The 26,897-nt window shown below is 44.3% G+C and overlaps 1 protein-coding gene across 7 annotated transcripts in view; it reads right to left on the bottom strand.

Moving 5' to 3' along the window:
* The window catches only part of PACSIN3 (protein kinase C and casein kinase substrate in neurons 3), a 140,245-nt gene that overhangs the window by 32,283 nt on the left and 81,065 nt on the right, over window positions 1-26,897 (bottom strand). For all 7 annotated transcript variants that reach the window (XM_082271134.1, XM_082271135.1, XM_082271133.1 and 4 more), the window contains 2 exons: window positions 21,788-21,944; window positions 13,790-14,025 (listed from right to left, as the gene is read on the bottom strand). In XM_082271134.1, coding sequence (XP_082127260.1) covers window positions 13,790-14,025; window positions 21,788-21,944 — 393 coding nt within the window. The remainder of the gene's footprint in view (window positions 1-13,789; window positions 14,026-21,787; window positions 21,945-26,897) is intronic.

Raw genomic sequence — 26,897 nt, 5'->3', positions numbered from 1 at the left:
GGGCCTGCACCTTTTCCTAGCACCTACCTAGGAGGGTGCTACAATACATTATCCTAATACTGTAAGCACAGTACTATTGTTATTTGTTGAACCAGGAGATGCCAGCAGCGCCATCCAAGGATCAGACTTTAGCCTGATTCAGTAGAAACAGATAATATTCAACCCTTTCCTTCTTTAGGCACAATGTTCTCAGACCAAATGCTGAACAGTTTTTGAAAAAATGATCAGCCAAAGTGAGATTGCATTGTTTTTAATGAATCAGCGCTGATTTATAGATTTGCATTGTGGGAAGCAGTACATGCATTATATTTCTCTGGAAATCAGTAATGGCACTTTTCCACTGCAAGTACCGGCTCAGCTCCATTCGGCCCTGCTTGGCTCGGTTTGGTTTTCCACTGCATGGTACGGTGTTGGAACAGTTCGGTACTGTTTGCTTTTCCACTAAAGTAGTAAGTGGGTGGGATTACAACGATTCTCTGACAAATCAGTGGCTAGTAGTGACAAACAGTCAAGGCTGCATGCAAAGGATTGTGGGATATGGTATCGGTACGGCCCTCTTGGAACCCCAACTGAGGTGGTACTGTTTAAGCGAGCCGTACAGTTTGGCTCCATGTAGTGGAGAAGCGCCGCCGTACCATACCGTACCGAACCGTTCCTACACCGTACCATGCGATACCATGCAGTTGAAAAGTGCAAAAGCGAGCCGAACTGTTCGGTTCCATGCAGTGGAAAAGCGCCATTAGTGAAGCCTAAGTATTTGAAGGAAAATATAGAAAACAAACAACTTTGTAGGTTGCCACAAGTATCCCTAAAAGGAAGAGAGCAAAAACAGTGTTAACTTCGTCGACTAAATTAACACTATTTTAGTTGACTAACATGAGAAAAGAAAATAACACTGCATTACTACATAAGAATAAATAGCGGGGATCTACTAAGCTGCTTAAAGAAAAAGAAAAAATTAAGAAAAAAGTATTTTCTTTTTTTTATATTTAACTTTCGTAATATATTCAGGTAATATGTGCAATGGCATTACAGCCAATAGAGTTTACTTTTTTTATTTATATTTTAAAGTTGCATTTCTGTTTGTCAAAAAACAATATTTTTTTGTTTAGGAAATGTAGATTTAAAAAGAGGTTATAGTATATGGCAACGCTAAATCTGTGTCTTGTAGTGCATGTTCAAACCGAAATACCATAAATAATAACATCTTACTAAATTTTTAATCCAGGAGCATATGAGTTTAGCAATTCTAGAAAAATGCTTAAATAACGCATTACAATTTAACTAAGCCCATTTGAATTTAGACAACTAAAATGCACTAGAGATTCGACTAAAATAGGACTAAAACAATTCAAATGACTAAAATACAACTAAAACTAAATCAAAATTTGACTTTAAAATTAACAGCTCAATAAATAAAATTTATTAACATGAGTCTTCTAAAAAAAAATTATTATATATTGTTTAACACTTCAATACAACGTACGATTGCACATAGCAGGTTCCCTAAAAGAGGCGCTTGTTCTGCTAGCCCATAGTCGAAAAATATAGGTGTATACAGTATAATAATATATCTGCAACAAATATATTAGGCCAGACTGCAGAGAAAGAGCTGGCCTTAGTCTACTCTATGCGCTTCACCAATGCATGGCTTCCTTGGGAGACCAAACATGAGGCCAGAATCTTATGGCGCTTAATCCAACAGGAGGGAATGATCCAGATTGCCTAACAGCATGGAGATGGAACATTGGGGATTGAATGGCTGATAAAGAGCCCCTAGAGGAGAATACAGGACACCAATCTATTAGAAGGGGTTACTCAAAATATATTTGTATCCAAGGAGGTATTAGAGAGTCTTCTCCCGCAGAAAACCAGAAAATCTGGACACCAGAAGGTGTACTTTGGGGAATTTAAAAAGCTGATCAGCCGGTCCATCCTTGTGCCTCCATAGCCCATATCATGCAAGAGTATTTGGTGGGAATAGATGACTGCCCTCATGTACAAACATTGACTAAACTAAACAAAGAAAAGGTATTTAAAAAAAAGGTATTTAAAAAAAAAGTTATAACTCACACTAATAACATTGTTTTATTTAAAGTGGAAGTAAACTTTTTTTTGCACTTGTACCTACAGGTAAATCTATATCAAGTCTTACCTGTTGGTACCATGAATATCTCCTAAACTTGTACTGTTCAGGAGATATTCACACTGCATGCAGCTGGCAATGTCACCACCGCATACCTGTGCTGTCCCTTCAGAGCCCTGTTCCGTGGTCTGTGACTCGCACGCACAGGAGTGACATCACGGCGCGGCCAATTAGATGGCCATAGCACGCGAACCTGGAAGGAAGACGGAAACCCTCTCAGCATTGACAGTGTGCCGCTGGAAGGCTTCATTCTAAGGCAAGCATTTCATAATGAGCTGGTATGTGATGCATACTAGCACATTATGCCTTAACCTTGCAGGGTCTTAAAAAAAAAAAAAAAAAAAAAGGAAAAAAAAATTGGTGCGGTTTAATAACTCTTTAAGCTCATCTATTTATTGTTCAGTTAAGAGTACATTAAAAAAAAAAAAAAAAAAATTAAAAAGATCATATATCAATGTCCCCAACACATGCCGTGGTTCCTTCCTCTGACCCCTACATTACAAGAGGACACAGCAGTGACAAAGGTCAGAGGAAGGTGCCAGGGCATGATATATGTAGTCATCTGACAATCTCTTAAAGCGGAGTTCCGGCCGCAAAATCGTTACTTTACATTTTGTGACATCCGCTTCCTTATTGTAACCTGAAAAAGAATTGGATATTCCCGAATTTATTTTTTACTTACCTTGTTTCAGAAGAAAATATACTCCCCTTTCCTTCCACTTCCTCCCTGTGTGGCCGCGGCCCACGCCGTCACTTCCTGTCTCGCAATGCGTCCTGGGAGCTCTTACTCATCACTCCCAGAAGGCAATGGGCAGTGACGTAGGCGGCCGGCCGCTCCTCTTATCGCGTTATTTGCAAAAAGGAAATGACGCGATGATATGGAAACCGATCGCATAGTACTGCGCATGCGCGAGATTTCGCGCCGCATTCTGCATACACAACCAGGAAGAAGGGAAGACATCTATACACTGCGGCTTCGTATAACCCCAGCAAAGATGGCCACGCTCAGCAAAGAATTTTAAAAGTAAGAATTTCTGATAAATAAACTATTAAAACTATTATAAAACTATTAACTACCGGATTAGCAGATATTTTAAGGGCTAAGGATCACTACTTGGGCGGTATTTTTATCAAAAAAAAGTTTGAGGCTGGAACTCCGCTTTAAGTGTCGGATGCAGAAGATATTGCCAGAGGTTTCATCCCTGGAACTGCATAAAAAGTAGGAGACAAGGACCTAGGAAGTAAAAAAAAACAACAAAAGTTTAAGCCCGGGTTCACACTAGGGCGACCTGTGAGGCGACCTGGTCGCCTCACAGGTCGCCTCCCATAGGGAAGCTACGGACCCGTTCTAATAGGAGCGACACAAGTCGCTCCGACCTAGAAAAAGGGTCCGGAGCTTCTTTGGGGCGACCAGGAGGCGACTGCCATAGACTTCAATGTTATGAAGTCTGTGGCGGCCGCTCCGAGGTCGCGGCGCGCTGCTCGCACCGCGATCTCGGAGGTCGCCCCTGAAAGTAGCGTCGCGCCAGTGTGAACCGGCGCTAAATGTATAAATGTATAAAAATATCGGCCGATACCGATATGCATTGAACAAAATATCAGTATCGGCAATGAAAAACTGATATCAGTTGATCACTAGTCTAAACTGTCCACTGGACACACGCGCCAATTTTCTTTGTAGTGCAACTTGCGGCAATACAAAGCATCGGTACTCGGTATTGTACTTGACCTAAAGTATTGGTACTTTGTACTCGCCGATAAAAAAATGGTATCGGTGCAACTCTACAGAAAAGGACGGGACAATGAAAATTAAACTGTTTTTAGTATCACTTTAACTCTCAGAATCACCCTCCAGGACAGGAAGTGAAAAATCTTGGGACGCCAGACAACAATATTCTAACCCTTCCGAACTCCAGAACATCAAAACATTTTGAGTTCAACGGGTTCAAGTTATGAAGAATAATTGGTCTCCAGTGTCCAATATCAGGAAATCTTTTCCTAGCCAATGGCATCCTGCTTTTCTAGAACAGCAATTGTTTTTCTCAATGAATTTACAAAAATATTTTCATATTACCAGGAAGTCACCATAAGCAATTAGTTATTTATAAACTAATGTAAATCATGAACACTACACATGATCGCGGTTTACTAAAAACAATGTTTAAGGCAAGTGCATGAACGGTTGGTGGAGTTTCATGCAAACCCGGCCACTGTAACCGAGTATCAAATAAGAGCCACATCAGACCAGCAACTACAGTGCCTTGAAAAAGTATTCACACCCCTTGAAATTTTACACATTTTGTCATGTTACAACCAAAAACGTAAATTATTGGGATTCTATGTGATAAACCAACACAAAGTGGCACATAATTGTGAAGTGGAAGGAAAATGATAAATGGGTTTAACATTTTTTTTACAAATTAATATCGGAAAAGTGTGGCGTGCATTTTTAATTTAGCCCCCGTTACTCTGATACCCCTAATTAAAATCTAGTGGAACCAATTGCCTTCAGAAGCCACCTGATTAGTAAATAGATCTCTGTATAAATACAGCTGTTCCGTGAAGCCCTTAGAGGTTTATTAGAGAACCTTAGTAAACAAACAGCATCATGAGGGCCAAGGAACATGCCAGACAGGTCAGGGATAAAGTTAAGAAGTTTAACCACTTGCCGACCGCCGCACCACTATTTACTGCGGCGGTCAGCCCCTCACAGGCAAAGCGACGTAGGGCTAAGTCGGTAGCTTGTGAGGCTCTAGGGAGCGAGCGCGCGCGGCCGGAGGCGTGCTCCCGCTCGGTCACGGACCCCCCCGCGCGTCCGCCGGGCACTCGTGATAGTCCGTTACACCGGGAGAAAGGCAGGCGGCTAATGTAAACAAAGCCGCCTGTCATTCTTCCCTGTGTAAGAATGGAGATCATATGGTTCTGCTATGTAGGACCGTTGATCTCTGTTCCTACATCAGTAGCCACATCCAATTACAGTTAGAATCACGCCCCTAGGGACACACTTAACCCCTCCCTCTCAAAAAAGTTAACCCCTTCACTGCCAGTGTAATTTTTACAGTAACATATGTATAGCACTGATTATTGAAAAAAAAAAAATCTTTCCCTTAGTTATTAAACGCAATAACTTTTGCGCAAACCAATCAAAATACGCTTTTTGCTATTTTATTTTACCAAACATATGTAGCATAAAACAAATTGGCCTAAAATGTTAAAAAATGTTGATTTTTACATTTTTTTGGGGGGGAATTTCAATTAAAAAAATTTGAAAAACAAAATTGACGCTCTTTTTTTGTTTATAGCGCATGATCAAAAAAGAAAATCACACAGGTGATCAAATACCACCAAAAGAAACCTCTGTTTGTGGGAAAAAAAGGACGTCAGATTTGTTTAGGTACAGCGTCGCACGACCGCGCAATTGTCCGTTAAAGTCACGCAGTGCCGAATCGCAAAATAGGCCCTGGTCAGGAAGGGGGTAAAATCTTCCGGGGCTTAAGTGGTTAAAGCAGGGTTAGGTTATAAAAAAATATTCCAAGCTTTGAACATCTCACGGAGCACTGTTCAATCCATCATCCGAAAATAGAAAGAGTATGGCACAACTGCAAACCTACCAAAACATGGCTGTCCACCTCAACAGACAAGCCGGGCAAGGATCAGAGAAACAACCAAGAGGCCCATGGAAACTCTGGAGGAACTGCAGAGTCGTGCACTCCACAAACCTGGCCTTTATGGAAGAGTGGCAAGAAGAAAGCCATAAGAAGTCCTGTTTGTAGTTTGTGAGAAGCCATGTGGGGGACACAGCAAACATATGGAAGAAGGTGCTCTGGTGAGATGAGACCAAAATTGAACTTTTTGGCCTAAAAGCAAAATGCTATGTGTGGCGGAAAACGAACACTACACATCACCCTGAACACACTATCCCCACCGTGAAACATGGTGGTGGCAGCATCATGTTGTGGGGATGCTTTTCTTCAGCAGAGACAGGGAAGCTGATCAGAGTTGATGGGAAGATGGATGAAGCCAAATACAGGGCAATCTTAGAAAAAAAAACTTGTTAAGAGTCTGCAAAAGACTTGATTTGGGTGGAGGTTCCCCTTCGAGCAGGACAACAACCCTAAACATACAGCCAGAGCTACAATTGAATGGTTTAGGTCAAAGCATATTCGTGTGTTCGAATGACCCAAAGTCCAGACCTAAATCTTATTGAGAATCTGTGGCAAGACTTGAAAATTACAGTTCAGACTCTCTTCACCCAACCTGACAGAGCTTGAGCAATTTTGCAAAGAAGAATGGGCAAAAATGTCACTCTCTAGATGTACAAAGCTGGTAGAGACATCCCCAAAAGACTTGGTGTAATTGCAGCAAAAGGTGTTTCTACAATGTACTTGAGGGGGCTAAATACAAATGAATGCCACACTTTTCAGATATTTGTAAAGAATGTAGAAAACCATTTATCATTTTCCTTCCACTTCACAATTATGTGCCACTTTGTGTTGGTCTATCACATAAAACATATAAATCATTTTTTCGAGGCACTGTATGTAGCAGAGATCTGTAGCAACTACAAGTTTATCGGCTTACTTTCTCTCCTTTATACAGCCACAAATCGCTTGTAAGCCCCTGAGCCCTAGAAGATGGATTGGAGGAGCTATTTGAAGCTGGCAATTCTGTAGCTTGAGCTGAATGCTGCAAAAAGTCAATTGCTCAGCGACTGAGCTACAAATCATTGTAATTGCTGCAGCACAGCTCGCTCACTGTTTGGAATTCATTTTTTTCCTAAGAACAAACATAAAGGGCTCGCTTACACTTTGCTTCAAATGTGGCATTGGACATGCTTTAAAGCGGTAGTATCCTGCTTTTTGACACTTAACTACAGGTAAGCCTATAATAAGGCTTACCTGTAGGTACAATTAATATCTCCTAAACCGGCACAGTTTAGGAGATATTTGCAGTGCATGCAGTCGCTCACGCGAGCGGCGCATGCGCTCTGAAGGTCTGGGGGGACCTTCAGCTTTCCTTGCCGGGAGCTTGACGGAAAATCACTCCCGCGCGCATGCGCAGGAGTGACGTCATTGCGGCTCCAGCCAATCACAGCGCCGGAGCCGCCGAACCCGGAAGAGATGCATACTAGCTCATTATGCCTTTGTCTTGCAGGTTTTTTTTTTTTTCGGGTTTACAACCGCTTTAACCACCTCAACTCAGGAAGGCTTTACCCCCTTCATGGCCATTTTTCTATTTCGCACTGCGCTTCTTTAACTGCCAATTGTGCATGCAAAGCTGTGCATGCTGCAGCTTTGAGGGGCTTTTATTCAGTGTTAGAGTCTCTTTGTTTTGGAGGTATGAGATATCCCAGGATGCACTGGGAAACCAAAAAGCAAACCGAGAAAGGCATCAGTAGTCACTTCTGGTTCATGTGTATATACAGAATTCTGGGAGTGTCTGGGGCAGATGTCACACAACGTGGAGCAGCAGGAAGGTAAGAGGGGTCCGGAGCAGAGCAGTGCATACTAGTACATTATGCGGTTTTGCAGGGGAATTTTTTTTTTCCCCAGCTGTTTACTACTGCTTTAAAGTAATAGTAAACTCCTAAAATACATTTAACCTACAGGGAAGCTTTATTATAAGCTTACCTGTAGATAAAAATCTAAATCTCCTAAATGTGCACCACTTAGGAGATATTCAATATTGTATGGCAGCCGGTGACGTCACCGACACCTGTACTCTGAAGGAGGCATACCTTTGCAGTTTCTTCAGGGCTCTGTGCTGTGGCTGTGACTCCCATGCACGTGTGGGAGTGATGTCATCACAGCTCGGCCATTCAAACAGCTGCAGCCCGCAAACCCAGAAGGAAGACCTGGTGAAGATGGAAGCGCTGGAGGTCTTTATTCCAAAGTAAGTCTTTCATAATGTGCTAGTATGCAATGCATATTAGCACATTATGCCTTTACCTTGCAGGGAGAATTTTTTTTTTTTTTTTTTTTTTTTTTTTTTAAGTTTCCAACCACTTTATGCAAGCCAACATTTTACCCATGCTGGGCATTGTATGGGGTATAAGGTGATCAGGTGTATTTTCTACTAATTACCCTGCTGCTAAGTCCGACCACTGGCCCACTTAGAGAATACCTTTTACTGCCAGGTATGGCACTTTACATTCCTGTCTCCCCATAATACAGGCCTGGTGCCCAAGTAGGAAATTACTAGGCCTGAGGGCTGTACATAGAGCCAGGTGGGGTATGCACAACCGCTTTATACGTTTCAGCTATGCTCATCAATTCATACTCTATCATAGAGTAGTGGCCAGGTTAGCAATGGGTGGAAAGAAAGTAGAAGTACATCATATAGTAAGCTGAATCTGTCACTTTGCCCAACTCCACTTTAAAGCGAGTGGCTGCACACAAACAATCCAATCAATGGTAAAAATCCCTCGACCAGAGCACTAGCAGCAAGCTTGGCTCATAGCTTTGTGTGTGGGTAGGAAGGGGAGAACAATCAGGGAAACATTCCTACCTGTCCTATCAGTTGCTCTTGCTATGTGTCATCATGTGGGAGCCCCCTAACTATTGGATTGTCACCCTATCCGATTAAAGACAGCTGAGCAGCTGTCATCTATGGCTACCTTTCACTCAGAGGATGGCAGATGGTGGGACTTTTGCCAGCTCTGTTCTTGCCCTGAAAGAGCTTTAAATCAGTGGACACATCATACGCCACTATGTACAAGAACACAGGGTAAAAACAACCCGAGCAGAAGACAATTACCTTGACAATTTGTTTTTGGATTGTGGCAGCAGATTGGACACATTAGGGAAAACCCATATCCCATACATGGGGAAAACATGGATCTTTGGGGGTCATACATCCAATGCTGAAAGTCATGAATGCGAACCATATAGCCACCATCTACCATGTCTTTCTATAGTAATAGAACCTGCATGGCATGGTCCTTCTCAGGTTGTCGCAAGCAAAGCTGAATTTGAGCTCATTTGTTGCAAGGAGCAGGTCATGAATAGCATTTAGGCTGGACACACAAATCGATATCTACATTTGGTACATTAAAGCTAAATTTACAATCTCATATTAAAAAAAGCGCTGACAGTTAGGCTATTTATGACAGAAGACACCCTTTTATTGTCTTCTGTGATAAATGCTTCCCCTGTCAGCGGCGATGTACACTGAGCCATGCATGCGCAGCTCGATGTACATTTATGGGCTGGGAGAATAGGAGAAGATAGTACCCTGGTCAGTGGAAGCACTGACAGCGTTTGACAGGTAATGGTATCATAATGTGCAAATTAGTGATCAACCGATATTGTTTTTTATTGCCGATACCGATATTTTGGTCATCGCGTATTGGCCGATATTTTCATACATTAAAACTTTTTTTTTTTTACAGGTACTCTTGTGGAGGCATCTGGGGGTCTAAAATCCCCAGACCCCTCCTCTGCACTTAATAGCATTAAAAACGCCAAGTTTGGATGTTTTGAATGCTGTCATTTTTTGGAATTTGACGCAGAGTACCCAGAAGTGATGTCATGGGATCACTTCCGGGTTTTAACATGGAGACCCAAACAGAGCCCAATGTGGCTTTGTTCGGGTTTTCTTTTCGGCGGCCGTGCAGGATGGTTGCCCGGGTCTCCCGGTGGGACGGGAGACCCGGGCGAGCCACGGAAGGCGGTGGGAGGGGGGGACGTCCCCTCCCGCTCCTTGTAATGGACAGCCGAGTGGCTTCTCAGCCTCATCAGTTGTCATTACAAGACAGCCGGCCGTCGGCTATGGATGCCCGTACCGGGATGATGCCTCTAGCTGCAGGCATCACTCCGGTACATGCACTTTCCCGAAATATTGGCAATATCGGTCACCTTGGTGGCCGATTCCGATATATCGGAGAAAGTGCAGATCGGCCCTCGATATATTGGCCGATAATCAGTCGATCTCTAGTGCCAATATGCTGTGCAGTTTAATTCCAGTGTGTGGTTTCATTATTCGTTTAGGAGAGTAAAGTAAAATTCCAGCCTATTACTAATAAAGCTTAAAAAATTCCCCACACCTTCCTGCTACCTATTCTGCCTAACTTTTTTTTTTTTTACACAAGATATATATACTTATTTTTAGGTACCTACCGGTTTAAATGTTTTTAGTTCACTGCAGTCCAGTCACATGATCCCGCAGCTTGCCTCCCATGTGTCAGTGATCGGCAGCTGCAGGGGAAAGGAGGGAGCGCCAACAATGGCTGGGATATGGGTGCCGTCACGGCTTCCGGAATCCCAAGCAAAACTCTGCTTTGTCCATGCAGAGCAAAAGCAACAGGTCACTTTAATAGTGTCCCTACCAGCAGCTTGCATTTGCCTTATTTTCCCCTCACCACTCTCTTCAGCTGCAGGGAATAATAATATAAAGCAGTGGTCCTCAACTCCGGTCCTCAGGGCCCACTAACAGGCCAGAGTTTAAGTATTACCTTGGGGAGATGCAGACTAGAGTACTGCAATCACTGAGCAGCAAATGATATCACCTGGGATGTATTTCAGTTATCTTGCAAACCTGGCCTGTTAGTGGGCCCAGAGGGCCAGGGTTGAGGACCACTGTTATAAAGGACATTTGAGACCTGGAGCTTACAGTCTTCTACCACCCCTGTATGAGAGCACTGGGTGTCTGAACACTCAGCCGCCACACATCAGCACTATTAAAGGGTAAATCCACTTTCATGGAGAAAAAAAAAAAACAGCAAATTATAAAAAATAAAATATAGCATATACAATTGAGACACAAGTCAAATAGTAATGGAATTTTATTAAAAATTACCTTTCCTTTTCAATTTGCAGTGCTGTAATTTTCTGTAAAAAACAATATGGCTACCTGGAGGGGTTCTGTACAAAGATCCCCCCCTAGAGAGGTCATTGGCTTACTGATATTCCCAGAAGTCTGCACTACGTACAAGTCAGATTTTAGCCATCCTCTGCAACAAAGATGTCATTTTTTGGAGAGATCCTCCAAGGGATATAATGTCTAAAGGGATGCAGACCCTGCCACTTTCCTCATTAGAACCCTGCCAGTACAGCGGCTGATTGTTAATTATAGAATCACTCCCATCCACAATCACTTTGCACATGAACACACTATTTCTTCCAAATAACAAAAGGTGGGAATCTGCAATAAAGTTTGTTAAAATCCTTGAAATGTGCATAGATCACCCAGGGGAATGATTTTTTTTTCACAAAAAAAAAGTAGAGTTACTCTTAGTCTAGACAAAGCCATATTTATAAGGTGAAGCTTTATCTGGTATTAGGCCATGGGTACGGTGTTCATCTCTTAGGCTGGGATCACACTGTCGCACGGATCGGCTCGCAGCACGGGTCCAGTGCGTCCCTGTTCAACGTTTCAGGTCTGATTTTGTAGGCTGAATTCGAACCTGAAACGGACCAGAAGACGCACAGGACTCCTGTGAAATCCGCACCGGAGCCGCTCTGGAGATAAGTGAACTGGCTTCATAGAGAGCCGGTCACAATCTTCTGACATGCGAATTGGATGTGGTGAAACCTGCATCCAATTCACAATAGTGTGAACCCAACTCTATTCTGTCAGGCATGGCAGTAAAAAAGGAGAACAAAAAAAATATATCCACTTTGCCCATTTGGGGCCTGATGAGGCCCATCTCCACAAGCACTTAGTTCATCAGTCAGAGCCCTCAGACATTTGGGGTATACTGGGTTTGGGGGAGCATATGCCCTTCAACATTTATACCAGAATTCAGTGCTTAGCCTGATAACCCAATCTTAAAGCCTAAACACGGTCACATGGGTGAGGGGAGAAGGTAAAAGCATGCATAGCCTCTTTCTTTTGGATAGAGCCGGGAAGGATTCGATTCCCTTTCAAGCCTTCATTGCAGCTTCTCAGTTGTGCAGATTCACCCTTTTTGTCCTGGGAACCATTGTCACAATCTTCCAGTGGAGACACCAGTTCCAATGACAATCATCTAAGAGGACTGCTCTTACTTAGAATAACGAAGAGTTCTCATCTCACTTCCTGATGAGTCTTTGGGACAGGAAGGACAGAGAGAGCAGATCCTGGCGGAGCATCCTAGATCCCTACAGAAATCCTCCTTGTACAGTGCAGGGACCATTTTTTACTTTTCTTTCAATCTTTTTTTCCCTCTTTTCAGCTTTAGATTAGGTTCACACCTATGCAGGTTGCTGCTGATGCATTTTCCTTGTGCGTTGTTTTTGATGCATTTTAGGGATGTCTCTTGTCAAACAAACCAGCAGAAATGCAAGCACTGCATTTTCTATGCGTTTCTGCTGCATTTTCATTGAAGTCTATAAACCCAAAAATGCAACCTGCTGTAAGCAAAAAAGTCCCTGATTCTTTCCAAACAAACACACCTCTTGAAAACACACAGATGTGAACGTGACCCATAGGAAATCAAGTTAAAAGGACTGTAGTGTTTCTGCAAGACTGAAAATGCATGGTTGTGAACCTAGCCTTAGGGTTCTTTCACACGGGCGTTCCATCAATCTGTTTTTCATCTATTCATGGATGGATGGATGAAAAATGGGCAAACAGATAAACCGATTATAATCCATTTACATCGGTGCTTCTTCAGGAAGCGGAATTAAACTGATGTAAAACGGGCAAACTGTTCCTTTTTCCAACCATTTTAGCACTGGTTGTTAGGAGCTGGCACTGGCCGGCTGACAGCAGGAACGAGTCACTGGTTAAGAAAAAGTGACAAATTAAAATGATCACTTAAATAAAAAGTGAATAATAAAGGTGAATACAAAAAATATGGCAATATCCTTTGAGAAAGTAATCTATGACGAAACGCGTCAGCCATGCAAAAGACAGCCTAAATTGTTTGCTCATTACATGTGCTTATACCTTCGGATGTCTGTAAGTGTATTCCCTTTTAATTAATAAAAAAGATTTTAGCGGATTTACGCTATGTTTGCTTTATTTGGCTTATCCCCATATGTCATTGGGTGATTGAGAGTATTCTTCTTCCTCATCCTCCGACTGCAAACTGGAGTATCTGAGGTTACAGCATTTACTGGGATACCCACGATATACCATGTGAGCCTATCTGATCCATTTACTATATGGTAGTTTGGGTCCATATATTCTGGTGAGTGCATATCATTTACCTTCTGTTGGTGGTGGGATCTGACTATTAATTGTGATCATACACATCACCTTGGACTATTTACCTTATTTTTTTCACCTGGGACTCACTTTTTTGTATTCACCTTTATTATTCACTTTTTATTTAAGTGATCATTTTAATTGGTCACTTTTTCATAGCGCTGCACTTTATATTGTGTTTGTTACTTGCCAACGTTTTTGTCGGTTGTTTGAGCTAGCAGCTTTTTTACAGTTAGCGCAGCATTTTTTCTTTGTTGCATGAGTCACTGGTTGCTAGGATGCCGACGGGTGCCAGCTCCTAACAACCAATGCAAAAACCAATCATATATCCGTTTACATCTGTTTTGGTACCTTTCCATTTTTTAAATGGAACATAAATAGAGACTTGTTCCACTTAAAAAGCAACAGACCTGAACAGACGCAGATTTAAACAGATGATCCTTAATTTGTAGTGGTGGAGCTTTAAAAAGATTGTGTTTATTCGGAATTTTAGTTTTATCATGACATACTTACATCTTTCAGCTTCTTCACCCAGGGTTTCTGAGCTTTACTAAATCCATCCTCCGCTTCCTTCATCTCCCGAAATCCTCCAATCATCTGCTTGTGATAGGCCTCCTTCTGCCAGTCTCGCACCTTCCCACTGTCCTCGTCCCACAGCTGATTCCGGAGCTCTGTGTGGATCTCGCTGAGGGCATCCGCTGCTGTGAGGAACGCCTGCCAAGCCTTTTCCAGTGTGCCATACTGAGGGCCTGCAAGGCAAACGAGCCAACACCATTAGCAAGTAGCCTGCTGAACATCTGATATACAACTTCTATCTGTCATAGTTATTTTCTCCTGGTGACAATTTAAGCTTTCCTCTGTGTGTGCAGCACGTCATTGCTAAGAAAAGAGCTCCACTCCTCTGATTTTGGTGAGCTAGCAGAAGCAATCAATGATGTAATCTAAACCCCTGCTGATTGGCTGACTGGGTGTCAAATCCTCTATATTGAAATACAGGGTTGGAAAATTATCTGGGTTTGAAACTGAACTCATTCAACATCAGAACCCATCTTCTTCACTACATTGATCTAGCTGCGATCTTATGGGTTCCATGCCGGGCGGCTGCTTCACTGTATACAGACTACAACGGGTTACTAACTTGGCACCTCCGCCATTCACAGGAAGGCTTTAGCAAATACAAGGCGTTCTCTGATTGGACGGATGGACTTTTTATTCATTGAAGATAAGCAAGGCATTCTGTGAATGGCAGTGGTGCTGAGCGTGCGACCATCTTTGGCCATTATGAAGTGGAGCAGCTGCTTAGCACAAGACCCAGAAGATGGCAACAATCACTGTAGTAATGCCAACTACTACAGTGATTTTCAGCTTTCACAGGTGTACCTCAGGTACGAGATGTGCATACATATTGGCCCAATAGACATTGGTCCAAGCTAGACTAATGTAACTATGCAAATAAGATCATATGTAGAAAGTTCAGCTATGGGTATTTTTTATATTTCCTGTAACCAATGTAGTTAAGGTGATATTAAACCCCCCCAAGAAATTTTCTAAGCGGAGTATTCATGCGGACTCACTCCTGAGCCCTGCTGCCTGCGTCCATAGAAAGCGGCTTTCGTGCACATTGCTGGATCAAGATTGGGCGCAGGTAAATCTACCCTGTGGGGAAGGAGGGAGAGAGCCGCTGCTTTCGTGCACATTGCTGGATCAAGATTGGGCGCAGGTAAGTATAAAGGGGGGTGAGGGGGGGGGATCAGAAGGTTTTTTACCTAAATGCTGAGAATGCATTAAGTTAAAAAACCTTATGGCTTTAGAACCGCTTTAAAGCGGTAGTAAAACACTGCTGGTACACGTGAACCTATAGGTAAGCTTATTTTTGAATTAACGTTAAATCCATTTCTCTGATGTTCAATGACGGACACAGCTCCTGATTATCTTACCCAATGGGTTATAACTGCCCCCTACAGGAGGACAGTAGGCAAAAAAAAAAATCTGGCTATGCCTATGGGCAATCCCAGGGGATATACTCCGTCGCTCTGCAATAGTTACTCAGTTTTGTTACAAGCAGTGTCAGAATGAATTATAATTCCAGAGCGGTGGGTGCTGTGCCCGTCAATGAACATCAGGCAAATGGATTTTACGGTAAGTCAAAAATCCCATTTTCTCTTTCGTTCACTGACGGACACAGCTCCTGATCTTCATAACCACTGGGATGTCCCAAAGCAGTGTTAAACATGAGGGGTGGGAACAGTGAAAAATAAATTCCCAAGGCTAAACTGTAGCCAACCAAAACAACTGGAGCTCACCTGAAAAAAAAAAAACAATACACCCTCAAAAGAAGACCAGGTGCTCTAAACAGCAGTCTGCAAAACCTTGCGGCCAAGGGAAGCTTTCGCAGATGCCAACACATCCAGTTTATAGAATTTTGTGAAAGTGCGCACAGACGACCAGGTGGCTGCCTTACAAACCTGCATCACAGACACCTAATGACGGAAGGCCCAGGAGGCACTGAGCTCCTGAGCAGAGTGTGCCTTGACAGGGTAAGCGGGAACCTGTCCCCTGATGGAATAGGCTTGGATCGCCATCTGTCGAATCCATCTGGAAATGGTCGTAGAGGAAGCGGGCAACCCTTTCCGAACAGTAGTGAGTCTGACTTCCTAAAAGACTCGTTCGCTGCCAGGTATACCCTAATTGCCTGGACCACATCCAAGACATGCAAGGCAATTTCCTTTGGCTGTTTAGGCCTGGGACACAGGGAAGGCAACACAATGTCAATTCAAATGAAAATCAGAGACAACCTTTGTAAGGAACAATGCTCAGGGACGAAGAACCACCTTATCTCTGTGAACCACCAAGTAAGGAGAGCGACAGGATAACGCCACCTTCTGGGACAGCGTACGCAGGGGAATCTCCCGATGATTCACAAAAGGAGGCTTCTGGAGGACAGAGCACCTAATTGAGGTCCCAATGCGGCAACGGATACAGCACTGGAGGAACCAAGTGCCTAACTCCCTAAAGAAAAGTATGCACCAGGGAGTATGTGACCAAGGGCCATTGAAAGAAAACCACTAAGGCCGACACCTAAACCCTTGATAGTACTCAAGGCCAGTTTCTGCTTAACCCCCTGTTGAAGGAAGGTCAAGATCTGAGCCACCGAGAAAGAGCGAGGATGAACCCCAAGAGACTCACACCACGCGATGCAAGTCTTCCTCGTACTTTTGTAGATCTTCCTAGAAGTAGATTTCCTAGCTTTTAACAGCGTTGGAATCACCAATGCAGACAAACCTCTATCCATCAGCACCTGGCATTTAACAGCGAAGCCGGCAAAGCCAGTGACTGTAAAGCAGGATGGAAGATTGGTCCTTGGGACAGCAGATCCTCCCTGAGATGTAGCTTGCAAGGAGTGTCGGCGACAAACAGCACCAGATCGGCATACCAAGCCCGGCGAGGCCAGTCCAGAGCCACCAAGATGACCGGAAATCCCTTCTGCCTCGATCCTGCATAGAAGTCTTGGCAGAAGCTTGAGAGGAGGGATCATACGATACTGACCCCAATGGGCCACCGGTACGTCTGTGGTGTCCGCCAGAGGATCCGGTGACCGAGCCACAAACCTCTGCACTTTTCTGTTGAGCCGACACGCCAACAGATGCTCCTCAGGGATGCCCCACCGGAAACACAACTGATGAAACCTCTTCTGATGAAGGGACCACTACCCTTGGCCCAATGCCTGCCGACTGAGGTGATCCGCCTGCCAGTTTTCCACCCCAGGAATGTGCAGGGTGGAGAGGGCTGGAAAAATTGTTCGCCCACCCTAGAATGCCGGCTACCTCCAGAGCGACCAGGACACTTCTCGTGCCCCCCTGGTAATTGACATAAGCCACGGCATTGTCCGATTGAATGCGCATTGGACATCCCTGAACACAATCCATCCCAATGGTCTTGGCACAGTCTGATTGCTCGGAGTTCCAAGACATTGATCAGTAGTCTGGACTCTTCCAGTGTCAAGAGCTCCTGAGCACAATTTTTGCTGAGAATGCCTCCCCAGCCAGACAGGTTGGCATCCGTGGTGACCACTGTCCAATACGTCCGGAGAAATGAGCATATGCTGGACAGCAGGAGACGAATTGCAGCCTGCAATTTCTGGAGTTTGTCCAGAGGAAGGAGCACTCTAGCTAAGGCCGAGTCCAGAGGCAGACCCAGATAGTCCAGCTTTGTGGACCGAACCAGAGCAGACTTCTGAAAATGTAGAATCCAGCCAAATTTCCTCAGAGTTAGAATGGCGATTTCCAGGTTTTCCACCAGAGCAGTAGGGGACTCCGCTTACAGAAGGTCGTCCAAGTAGCCCAGTACCGCAATCCCCCGTTGGCGTAAAAATGCTAGAACCGGGGGTTAACACTTTTGTGAAGACCAGAGGAGCAGAGGCGAGACCAAAGGGAAATGTCACAAACTGATATTGCTCCTCTCCTACGCCAAAGCGGAGGAATCGCTGGTGACTGGCACATATTGGAATGTGAAGGTAAGCATCCTTGATGTTGCCACCACCGTTCCAATGGACTCCCATCTTGAAGTTCTGCACCGTACAAAGCAGTTCAGCACCTTGAGGTCAAAGATTGGACGCACCTTGCCTTCCTTAAGAGGTCAGATGAAGGGGGGTGCCTGACGGGAAGGAGGGGGACCCGGGGGTCACTCTGACCGTCCCGAGGGGCCCACGTCCATGTCAAAACCCTCCAAGGGGAAAGGGGGGGGGGGCAGGTACTCACCATAGCAGGAACCAGGCAGGCTCCGCTCAAGACAGAACCCCTCGCCATCTAAATGGGGGGACTGTTGGTCAGGAGGAACACTGTGACTCAGGCCAAGACCCGGTCGTATGCGACCTTGCGAGGTTGTTTAACTCGCAGGCCAGCCCCCGTCCGGTGGGGATATGTCGCGGCCGACCTAGCGTGAAGCTGAGGTCTGCGCGCGCTCGCTGGCCAGACTGGGGTGACCACTGGATTTAGATTATCCAGCCTGTCGCTCAGTCCAGCAGTTGATTGTAGAAAAAAAAAAACTGTAAAAAAAGGATATTTAAAAAGGAAAAATTGCCAGGACCAGAGATCCCGCAAGGATTAGGTCCTTATTCCTAACTAGGCAGAAAAAAAAACAGAGCACCTATAGCAGAGAGAGGGAGTATACCCCCTGGGATTGTCCATAGGTGTAGACTTTTTTTCTGCCTAGTGTCCTACTCCTGTAGGGGGGGGGGGGGGGGGGAGTATAACCCAATGGTTAAGAAGATCAGCAGCTGTGTCCCTCAATGAACGAAAGAAAAATAAAGCTTACCTGTAGCTACAAGGAATGTGTCCTAATCCTGCACAGTGTGCACAGGGGATATTCTCTGTGCAGTAGGTGACGTCACCGATGCATGCGCTCTGAAGTGACGGCATACTAATGCAGAGATCCGTGCTGCCACTGACTCCTGCGCGGAAGTGACGTCATCGTGGCATGGCCACAGCCCTCAAACCCGGAAGGAAGACCAGTGAAGACGGAAACCCTGATGACCGGTGACATCGTTCTGCTGAGGGGCTTCGCTCCAAGGCAAGTCTTTCATAATGTGCTAGTATGATGCATACTAGCACATTATGACATGCAGGAGGATTTTTGTTAAAATTGAATACCACTTTAAAATAGGCCTACCAGTTAGGTTGGGAGGCTTCCATTGCTGGCCTTGTGTCATTCATTGCCTGTCTGTTGTGCTGATCCACTGGCTTTTATACTTGGAGTCACTGCTCTAAAAAGTAATGAAGACAGGTCAGGATAATTGTAACCTGTACACTTGTTCCTGATCAGGAATTTAAATATTGAGGCTAGATGAGCATGACAGCCAGGCAGCTAGCAATTTAGACAGGAGAGATAAGCAATGCCATCCTCGACATTTCTCTTGTACAAGGTGTCCTTTAGTCAGGTACAGGCAAACTAAATCTATCCTTTAAAAGCCAAAGACAGCGCCATCTTAGACTATTTGGATCTGCAGTTTCCACGGTGCTGCAAATGTGATCTGCTATGACACCAGCCATTTGAGGGATTGAATTTTGGGTTGAGAGCAGACAGACACACAGGCAACTACGATATTTATCGCCAGAGGCATACTTTGAATGCAGCATACACTGTATGCATGTGCTAATGGGTGAAATGTGGATGAAAACACTAGTTAAAACAAAATTGGTATGGTTTGAGCAATGTTTTAATAACATTCATTAAACATTCCTAGCGAGCTTTATTTCAGAAAACCGGTGAAATAAAAAAATGAATTCAGCACATCCCTCTATAGCGTGCACTAACCTCAATACAAAGCACCTAGCGTTATTTCTGTCTTTCTCTTTTTCCTTCTGCTATCTGCACGAGTCAAATCCAACAGGTTATGAGAACACCACAGAATCCTGGGGGGGCCCCTGCCCCCTCCTACAGCACACAGAAAGTGACTGACAGCCTCAGCTGTGCATGTTTCCCTATGAGACTGTGTAGAGCAGGGTTTCTCAACCAGGATTTCGTGGAAGCCTAGGGTTCCTCCTGAGGTTGCTAGGGGTTCCTTGAGCAATGGGCAATTTCTGCCTCTCCGATAAGTTCCCAATGACACCATTGTTCCTTTTAACTATCTGTAAGGGGGTAATTCTTCCCAATGATGAGAAGAGTAAGCAGCATTCTTCCCACTGACTGTCACACTAATGTCTCATGAGTTGTAGATTTTTAATTTTTAGCAGGGGTTTCTCAAGACCAGAAATGTATTTCAAAAGGTTCCTCTGTGTTGAAAAGGTTGGGAAAGGCTGGTGTAGAGGGTGGTGTATCCATTCCCTCCACCCAGGTCTCAGATTACACTCAGCTCCTTGCTGTGCAGTGTGTGACGTCATGATCCTCACCCCTTGCCTTCTACTGCTGAGAAATAACCTTTGGTCTGTGTGTTTTAGAAGGCTGTAGAGAAGGGATGGGTGCAGATAAATGGGTACAAACAATATAGGATTTGTTTCTTCTTTGTGTATCACCTGAGTCTAGTCACTTCCCCAGGTGTGTGTGTGTGTATATGTATGTATGTATGCATGCATGCATGTATATATATATATATATATATATATATATATATATATATATATATATAGAGAGAGAGAGAGAGAGAGAGAGAGAGATAGAGAGAGCTATATATATATATATATATATATATATATATATATATATATATATATATATATATATATATATATATATATATATATATATATATATATATATATATAGATAGGAGTTTACAATAAGGTTAGGGAACTAGGGTATTCCTTTTCTGTCCTACAGTCATTCTGGCTAAGAATGCAGGTTCATGTAGCTAAAGCAACCTATCGGCAGTCCCAAGGTACCAACTAGTGTAGCAGAGGTGGATTAGCAATGATCAGCTATAACGGTAGTTTCTGACCATGGCTTGTTCTAATGCAAACAATCATTAATAGACTGTAGTTACATACAGCTAATATGGCACTTTTCCACTGCAAGTACCGGCTAAGCTCTACTCGGCCCTGCTTGGCCCGGTTTGCTTTTCCACTGCGGTACCGCATGGTATAGTGTCGGAACGGTTCGGTACGGTATGGTATAGGTTTGCTTTTCCACTAAAGTAGTACTAAAGTTAAGTGGGTGGGATAACAACGGGGTGGGTGTGATTCTCTGACCAATCAGTGGCTAGTAGTGACTGCATGCAAAGGATTGTGGGATATGGTACCAGTTTGGTACCTGTTGGAACCACAATCGAGTAGGTACTGTTTTTTCAGAGCCGTACCGTACCGTACCGTTCGGTTCCATGCAGTGGAAAAGCAAACCTATACCATACCGTACCGAACCGTTCCGACCCTATACCATGCGGTACCGCAGTGGAAAAGCACAAAAGCGTGCCGAGCCGGTACGGTTCTATGCAGTGGAAAAGCGCCATTAGAGAAGCGAATTGCAACGTACCCTGCCCAATGTAGGACGTTTTTTTTTTTTTTTTTGGACAAATGTTTATTTTTAACGTCTATATACATTTTTTTTTTTTTAAATCTTCTCCTTTGTACTTTTTTGTAGTGAAGTTTTTATTTAAAATACACACAGGCCTTCATTTAATTTGTAAATCACTTTTCCTTGCTTATATTTGTCACAAGGTGACAACCGATGGTCAAAACAATGGAGACCAAGAGATACAGGCAGCTGAAATTAGAATCCATTCCAGTTCTGTAACTTTTCGATCTTCTCTTTATTCCAGGTAAAAAGTTGAAATTCTACACAAATTTCAAACTTTCTTCACAAAGACATGTTAGGCCAGGCCTATATATTTGGATCTATCAACCATCAAGACACATGGTTTTCACAATAGTATGGTGATACATTTATTTTTTTTTTTTTTTTTACCATATACTTACTTCAGAGTCTTTGGTAAGTCGCAGGTTTACTGTTACTTTTCTAATTAATTCTAATGATGAAAATACAGAAAAAGTATTTAATTGTGTGCTGTGGACAACCGCTTACCCTTCTCCAGGTTGCTCTTCCACTTGCGGCTCCAGTCGGTCAGCTGCTGGGAATAGGCCTTCTCAATTTTGGCCCTCTCTCGGAAACAGGTGACCAAGTCATTGCATAGTCTGTTTCCATCTTCGATTCGTTTTACCGTGCGGCGATAATGACCAGCCTGGATAAGGGAGATGATCACATAGGAGATTAATCCATGTCATAGCATGTACAGCAATTACAAGCAATTTCCCACAGCAACCAGATTAGATTTTTACTATGTCTAAAGAAACACACAAGAAAATGTGTTATCAGTTTCTGCATTATGGTGCTTTCTTTAATGTATAAAATATTGTGAAGTCCTTTACACATCAATGTATAGATTTCACATGCATGCCAAAAAGGTTTGGGGATAAAGCAAGGGCATCCAATGACTGACTTGCAAATGACCAGCTTAAAAAGTGTTTCTAAGCTCAAGAACAAAAAATGTGATATATTGCCGCATACAAGTCTCTAAATGTGATGGCTGCATTCATTTTCTATTCTCAGCCACTATTTACTTTATTTTCACTTTGTGAACCTACCAATAATACACTCCCTTTTCTAGGGTGACAACATGTCATAGTTACCTTCTCCGTACAGTGGTTTTGCACAGAGCCGCCCCAAGCTGCTTGCTCTGGGGGCACCTATGCATGCTCACTCCTGAGCTACCTCTGTGTGTCGGCCCTGACCCTGCTCCCCCCTCACTGGCTGTGATTGACAGCAGCCAATGGCTCCCGCTGCTGTGTCTCAGCCAATAAGGAGGCAGAGACCCAGGAGAGCTTCTGCTCTCGTGCACATCGCTGGATCAGGCTCTGGTGAGTATGGGGGGCTGAGGGGGAGCTGAACACTGAAGGTTTTTACCTTCATGCATTAGGAACAGGGGACCCTTGAATGATTTTCATACGATTTCTATGTAGGATGTCAGATCAGAAGGGGAGTATGCATGAACATTTCCAACACGTGTGGGCATGCGTGGCAGTGGCCCCAGCTCACAAGTTGTCTGACTGGATCAACAGTCATTTGCTTGCATTTAAATAGTTTTTTTTATTGCCGATACCAATATTTTGGTCATCGCATATCAGTATCGGCCGATATTTTCGCACATTTTTTTTTGAAAGATACTTTAGTGGAGGGATCTGGGGGTCTAAAAGACCCCAAACCCCTCCTCTGCACTTAAATGCATTCAAAACGCCAAGTTTTGAGTTTGGCGCAGAGTACCAAGAAGGGATGTCATGACATCCCTTCCGGGTTTTTACATGGAGACGCGATCAAAGCCGAATGCGGCTTTGATTGGGTATTCTCTTCGGTGGGCGTGCAGGCTCATTGCCCGGGAGACCCAGACGGGCCGTGGAAGGGGGCGGGGAAGGGGGTTGGACGTCCCCTCCAGCTCCTTGTAATGACAGTCGAGTGGCTATAGACGCTGGTACTGGGATGATGCCTCTAGCTGCAGGCATCACTCCGATACAGGCACTTTCCCGAAATATCGGCAATATCGGCAACCTCAGGGGCTAATTCCGATATATCGGGGAAAGTCCATATGGGCAGTTGATAATCGGTCGATCCCTAATTTAAAGTGATAGAAAAGGTTGCATTTACAAAAACAAAACAAAAAAAATAAAAAAATTAAACAACAAACATGTTATACTTACCAAATCTGTGCAGTGGTTTTGCATGGTGCAGTCCCAATCCTTTTCTTAGGTTCCTGACCAGCACTCCAGGTTCCTCCCCCTGCTGAGTGCCACTTTCTATGGGGGCACTGGTGCAGACTCATCCCTGAGCCGCTCGGGCTGTGTCTATTGACGCAGACAGTGGGGCTTGGCCCCATCCCTCATCACAGGATTTGATTGACAGATGCAGGAGCCCATGGCTCCGGCTGCTATCAATCTGCCCAGTGAGGAGGGACAGAGCCAAGAGGCCCGCAGCTCTCATGCACAGCGCTGGATCCTGAATGGGTTCAGGCAAGTATAAGGGGGGTGGGGGGGGGGGTTGAGGAGAAGGATCAGATATAACAGAGGGCTTCCAATGTTATATTTTACAGCACAAAAAAATACAAAAAGAGGCATAAGAACGGCTTTTGTACACATTATTGTAAACTAAATGGGTCATAAAAGAAATTTGGGCTGCCATTACTTCTGACAGTTTTTCTTTTTTTTTTTTATAAAATCATAAAAAGTATTTATAGTTTTAAATTATATATTCACAGTAGGCAGCTATTAAAGTGGAACTTAAAGTAGAATTACAGGATTTACCTAACTTAAAAATGCTCCCTCCCACTCCTAACACCTATTCTGACTAACCTATGTAATAAAGTTTTGTATACTTAACTATTTGCAGCTCACTCTGATCCGATCACGTTATCTCCCTTGTGTCATCCAGCGCCGGCTGCGGGGAGGAGAGAGAGCTTGACAATGGCTGGATATGCCTTGGAGCAGGGACGTCACCCATATGCTTTTATCACCCATTAGTTGTTTGCCCTCCCTCCTTCCCCTGCAGCTGCTGCTGGCTGACGCAGGGTAGTCCGATCACATGATCGAACCTGAGAAGGAAGAAAATAGGTAAGTATACAGTTATTTCTTTCACAGGTTTGTCAAAATTGGTGTTTGGTGCTGGAAGGGAGCATTTTCGTTTCAAAAAGTTGGGTTGAGGAGCTTGTACAAATAAAAAAAAAAAGGGCGGCACAATCCCCAAAGATCAGTATTTAAAGAGCATAGGGTATCCCTAAGTTTTCTAGGGTGAGTGTCCAGGTGCCTCTTATGCTTTAGACTTTGCGCCCCCCCCCCCCCAGTTTGTCCATTCTTCCTACCACCGCCAGAGTCACTCATGCATCCCCCCCCCTTTTTTTTTTTTGTTTAGCCATTCCTCCTTGCAGGTGCTGATCCTCTGAAGCTGATGTTTATTTTTGCTCTCCTTATCGTTATTATATCTGATGAATATTCTGTAGGTATATACTGTGCAATTATTATGTATTGTTTACTTACTAGTTAATAGATTCTGTGAACCTAAAGTGGATCCTGAAAAAGCCCAATTTGGGCGAAATGCGCCCATTCCACCACCATCCTGGGTTCTGTCGATTGTATGGCAAATGTGGCAGCACCGTACACTTTTTAGAATGTCTTCTCATGCTTTTTCTATAAATTAATAAATGTTTTTAAAAATGTATCTTTAACTTGTTTACTATTGGGTGTGGCACATTTAAAAAACCCTAAGGCTCCGTTCACATTAGGTCGCTCCGACTTAGGGGGCGACCTGTGAAGTCGCGTGCAGCGCGACTTCGGCGAGACTTGCACGGACTTCATAAAATGAATGTCTATGCAAGTCGCCCCGAAGTAGTACAGGACCCTTTTTCTAAGTCGGAGCGACTTGTGTCGCTCCTATTAGAACGGCTCCTGTACTACACAATGGGAGCGTGACGGACCGCGACTTGTCAGGCTGACAAGTCACGGTCCAAGTCGGACCAGTGTGAATGCGGTGTTAACCTGTGTTTCCCCCTGTGGGAAACTCAGGAATACCCTATGCTCTTTAAATACTAAGCGTTTTAGTTCAGGTAAAGCCCAAAATTCGACTTTACTGCATCTGAGCCCCACAAACTGGAAACACTATTTTATTTGAATATTCAAAGCAAACCCAGCCATCATGTCTGCTTTATTTTGTTGAGAAAGCACTTTAGGAAAAAAAAAAACCAAGCATTTCTGGCTGCGGCCACCTTAAGGGCAGACGATTCACGTAGTACTTATTTCCTGGAATCCCTTTGCCCTCAGCTCAGGCATGAGGGTGCGCTTAGCTGAGAAAGCCCCTCCAGATGAAAGAAAAACAAAAATACCCACGATGAATCCTGGGATATATGACATTTTTAGCCTAGGCAAGAAACCAGGAAGCAAAAAAAAAAAGTTTCACAAAATATTTATTTTGTGCTTCTTGCTTGGTAAAGCTGCACGTACTTCCTGTCCTAGGGTGACAACACTTACTCCTGTGTTGTATCTATGAAGGGGCTCCCTTTTCACCATAGGACAAGAAGTGTTTTAGGAGTACTGGCTCCCCCTCAACTCTTATCTCAATAACATAAGGGTGGGTGTGTGGTAGTACATGTAGATAGCTGGAAACAATGTAAATGAATACTGTCAGCGCTGGCAGAGAGCACAGCTAATGATGGGTTGCCTTAAGCACTCTGATGCTGCAGACCCTGGCTTAGTACATTTATGGGGCCAGCCATGGCCTCCTACAAGAAATGTCCAAGATGCAACCCACTGAAGTTCTGCCTGCCTCTGGCAGTTTTTGACAGCTGCTGGGTGTGCACAATACTGGGCATGGTCCCGGCTTTCACAAGACAGTGTTCCTAAATGCAAAGGCCCAGGCTGTGTACGGTTGTGGCAGTCTGCATCTGTCATCATTGTCATCTGTGTGAAGGTACTCAAGAAGGCAGGAAGCTTCAGAAGGCAAGGAACGGAGAGCTGAAGTTACCATCTACAAAGCTCAGTGAGAGCTAATTGGAAGGAAGGGAAGCGGAGCGAAGGAGAGTGAAGGGGAGGGAAGGGAAGGGGAGGGGAGGGAAGGAATAAAGAAAGAAAGAAAGGAAGGGGAGGGAAGAAAGGAAGGAAGGGGAGGGAAGAAAGGAAGGAAGGGGAGGGAAGAAAGGAAGGAAGGGGAGGGAAGAAAGGAAGGAAGGGGAGGGAAGAAAGGAAGGAAGGGGAGGGAAGAAAGGAAGGAAGGGGAGGGAAGAAAGGAAGGAAGGGGAGGGAAGAAAGGAAGGAAGGGGAGGGAAGAAAGGAAGGAAGGGGAGGGAAGAAAGGAAGGAAGGGGAGGGAAGAAAGGAAGGGGAGGGAGGGAGGGAAGAAAGAAAGGAAGGAAGGGGAGGGAGGGAGGGAAGGAAGGAAGGAAGGGGAGGGAGGGAGGGAAGGAAGGAAGGAAGGGGAGGGAGGGAGGGAAGGAAGGAAGGGGAGGGAGGGAAGGAAGGAAGGGGAGGGAGGGAAGGAAGGAAGGGGAGGGAGGGAAGGAAGGAAGGGGAGGGAGGGAGGGGAGGGAGGGAAGGAAGGAAGGGGAGGGAAGGAAGGAAGGGGAGGGAAGGAAGGAAGGGGAGGGAAGGAAGGAAGGGGAG

The sequence above is a fragment of the Pelophylax lessonae genome (genome assembly GCF_965119305.1).
Source record: "Pelophylax lessonae genome assembly, chromosome: 10".
Classification (NCBI taxonomy): Eukaryota; Metazoa; Chordata; class Amphibia; order Anura; family Ranidae; genus Pelophylax; species Pelophylax lessonae.
This window is presented reverse-complemented; position numbering and strand designations above follow the sequence as displayed.